At 33.4% G+C, this 3,946-nt stretch overlaps 1 protein-coding gene across 1 annotated transcript; it reads right to left on the reverse strand.

Moving 5' to 3' along the window:
• Window positions 1-870: 870 nt before the first annotated feature.
• Window positions 871-3,946, reverse strand: LOC307122550 (uncharacterized protein). Its single transcript, XM_079810587.1, has 5 exons — window positions 3,740-3,946; window positions 2,310-2,675; window positions 2,096-2,228; window positions 1,889-1,937; window positions 871-1,395 (listed from the first exon to the last, which is right to left on the reverse strand). Exons 1-5 carry the CDS (start codon window positions 3,789-3,791, stop codon window positions 1,141-1,143), a joined length of 855 nt encoding a protein of 284 aa, XP_079666713.1. The 5' UTR covers window positions 3,792-3,946; the 3' UTR covers window positions 871-1,140.

The following is a 3,946-nucleotide window of genomic DNA, read 5'->3' on the forward strand; positions in this document are numbered from 1 at the left end:
GGTGGATGTAAGCTTCGTGTTTGGGCTTCGTGTTAATTGTTAAATGACAATTAATTTACTTAATCCACAAATCTATGGTAATTGCAATATAGGTATAAATTGGTAAAACTATGTGTGAAAGTGGTCTTACACTGTTAAGAAATTATGTATATCATAATAATTTTAAATAATAATTAAATATTTACATGTGATGGAAATAAAAAAAATTCAGTGCGGATCGGAAAATATGTCAAAAAACACCAATTTGTCTTATAATATAAGTGCGTTCTCTTATGGATCATACTAGTTATTTTTAACTGTTAGACTGTGACAATTTTGATTTGAACACTTTTTTTCCCCCCCTCAAGTTCACAAGGCCAAAAGTCCCTGTAGTTGAAGAATCACCCATATGTCATGTCCAGCCCTAAAACTTGTATAGTTTTTGTCAGTGTTTGTTTAAAAACATCCAACTCATGCAGAATAAGCTGCTAAATATTGAATTAATGAGTTGTCAATACAATATATAGCAATACAATATGGCATGATTAAATTCAACATATTGACACAAAATGATAACTGCAAACCCACTATGAATTGCAGCGATCCATTTGCTTCTCTTTTCTGTAGCTTTCGGTTGTCTGTAAAAATATACCTCAGATTTCTTGTCAAATCTATTTGTAGTCAATCTCAACGCTCTTTCCCGTTTTAGATGTGTTTTGTGAGTTTTTCGCGGCATTCACGACCAATGCTGCCGCCTGCCGCTCAGTCTTTTGCCGCTCAGTGGGCGTTACCACAGTCACTCCTGCCTACGGTGACGTCACGCGCATACCCTCTTTGTTATGGAAACTTACAACCTCAGGCAGGAAGTACAAAACCAGAACAAGAGCTAGAAAACGGAAGTGTCCTTTATTTAACAGTAAGGTATTTCAAAGTATTAAAATTTAGGCATTATGAATGTTATATACACTATATGAGACTTGTGGCAAAGACTTGAGACTTAAATTGCGGAAATGTAGATTGTCACAGTAAAAGATTCATAAATGTAGGCTATTCAGTGATAAAAAAAAATAATAATTTCTTTAATACATTGCAAATAGCTTTATACTATTTTACTTTGAATTATAATAATATGATATGATAATAGGAACTGTTGAAATGTAATCATTCAGTTGTATCTGGCCTCAAGGGGCTGCCCTCTACATTTCTCTTTGGTAAGGGACTCTGTCCTAACAGGTGATAAACTTGTTCTTGATCAGTCGTGGTACCTTGTGTCCATGCCTTGGGTTGGCCTTGGTAAGACTTCCACAGCCGGCCATAGAAAAGGTCTTTTTTGATCTTGGCATACAGTTTTGAGGGGTCAAAGCCATTTGGAGAACTTTGAAAAGTTGGTGCATCATCTGATTCTTCTGCATATGTCTAAAGTAAGAGATTTATTATGTATTATTCAAATATGGTAAAACAATATATATATGGGAGAATATATCATAATGTTGCCTATATCAAAAGGTCGTGAGAATTGGTCATGCAGAGCAGCACTCACACTTTAACCGCAACCATGCACATTCTTTAGAAAATAACAGGAAACTGATACCATGTAATCACTTACTATGATAAAGTACGTTTGAGATTGAAAGGAAATGGCAGTTAAAAATCAGTAGGCTACACTTTTCCACTGCCAGTTCCAGATTGCACTGTGAGCATTTTATGCAGCTGATATGCTTTTTGTGAATAGTCACATTTAGCATTTATAATTAATGAATGCTACTGAATGAGCCCTAAACATGTTTGCATGTTTAGAATTACTATTTAGAAGAATAGTTAATTATTAACCTCATTCATCTTCTTAATGACAGAAACTTTATCTCTAATAATTTATTCATTGGTTTTTTTATTAGCTTTAAATTCTTACCTCAGCCGGTGAATCTGTCCTGTATGTTCTTATTTCAAAAGACTTCCTCCTGCAAGGTCAAATTTCCCATCAAATAACTCTCAGAAAACATTTTTTTTTTAATATATATGCAGCCTTTTGCTTTGTTTTGATCTTTAATGTATGTTTATATTATATATTTGAGCCTTCATTGTTTTTGTGTAAACATGTGTAAGTTCCGAGATCTACCTTCTGCAGTTGTTATTTTTGCATAAGTAGAATAGGATGGTCAGGATAAAAAGGGAAAGAATCGTTCCAATGATTATTGCTCCCAAACGTCCAAATAATCCCAGCCTTGGTTCTTGTTTCATGTAAGTAAAATCTATGACGAAAATATTATAATAAAATTAAGAGGATCAAAGTTATGGCAGAGTATGTGTCGGACTACATGTGCAAGCATTACCTTTTATTGTAGACGTGTTGATACTGACATCTTTCTTACTGATATCAGTGCACTGCTCCAGTTTACCCGAAGGAAATGTTATGAACGCACAACAGATGTGCACGCTCTCATTTGATGCTACTTTAATGAGAAGGGATGATGATGGACGTGGAGATGTTTTGTTCTGTATCTTCACCTTATTCTTATATTCACCATTTATGTAAATTCCAAAATGTGGATGATACGTGCCCAGTTTGGTGCGATTCGGGCCTCTTAGCATCGCCCAGTTGATTTGTGTCATATTTTCGTCCCCTGAGAGGACACACGTAATGTTCTGGCCATCTCCATCTCGACTGTGACTGATAGACACATCACTGTTTGTTTTGCCTGGTAAATGACACCAATGAAAAACATGCAGAGAGATTACAAGGACATAATCCTAAAAAATATTAGTTTAGTAAAAAGGCTAAATGCTTACATTCAGTAGGTGTAATTGAGAAAAAACATAGCGTTTAGTGTTGTTACTAAGCCTGTCACAATTATTGATTAGTCGTATGATTGTGGTTATTCAGTTTAATAACAATTATTTGAGATACGAAATATTCCAAATATGAAATGAAGGCTTGTTTTTAATCAGACTGCATTATATTATATTATAAAAAAATATACAAATACTTATATTACCTTTCACAGCATTTAAGTAAATCATATGGACGTACATTATTATTATATATTTTTTATTATTATACACATATCCAAGTAAAAAAAAAAAAAACAGGCTTACACTGTAAGTAACCAAATCAGCACAAAATTCCTTGTTACTGACCAAAAAATAATGTTAATCTTCCTATTCAGTAAATCTTTATGATTGTAAACTTATTTACTAATAAGAATAATGCATTGACTTGGCCACAATGGAGCTGTTTTTTTTATATTTTAGTCTCAGAAGTGGTTTATATAGGCCTACTGCAATTTATATACTGCCCTAAAATGTTTCAATGAGCAAAGTTTATGACGCATGTTGAAACCACAATACAAGCTGTGTTTAGAAGCAAAAAAATTACTCACTCTATTACATTTATTAATCTTTGATTAAAATATAGAATAAATGCAAAATCAAATCAGAATAAATCTGTGTAAATTCTAAAAAAGTGAATTCTAAAAGTAAATCACAGAATGAACATGAAATATGCTAAGCAACCCATTCATTAAAAGGTATAATACAACTGAAAAGCAATATGATAATAAGGTGATTGATTATAAGATGAAAGTGTCAGTGAAAATGTGTTGATATGTTTATGTCAGCATTAATGTGTGTTAACATTGAAACCATTTTGATACATGCTTAATTTACTTTACAAGCATTTTTGACATTTTATGACTTTAACCATCCAAATGCATGAATAAATTGGGCATCCTCTGGTCAAACTAATAACACAATATACACTTACCTGATTCCAGGAAGGCAAGTATGAAAAGAGCGCAAAGAAAGCTGCTGTTCATGGTTGTTGAGCTAAACCAACACTGACTTTCTCCTCCGCCTGTTTCCTGCTTTGTCTGGGTGGTTTATTTTGGCGTGTTGTTAAACTGACTTCACACTGGACCTGTACGTTTTACCATCAACCATTTTGAAAGAGAATTGTTCATCTTTCGTTTTT

Source organism: Gobio gobio (genome assembly GCF_949357685.1).
Source record: "Gobio gobio genome assembly, chromosome: 2".
NCBI classification, from domain to species: Eukaryota; Metazoa; Chordata; class Actinopteri; order Cypriniformes; family Gobionidae; genus Gobio; species Gobio gobio.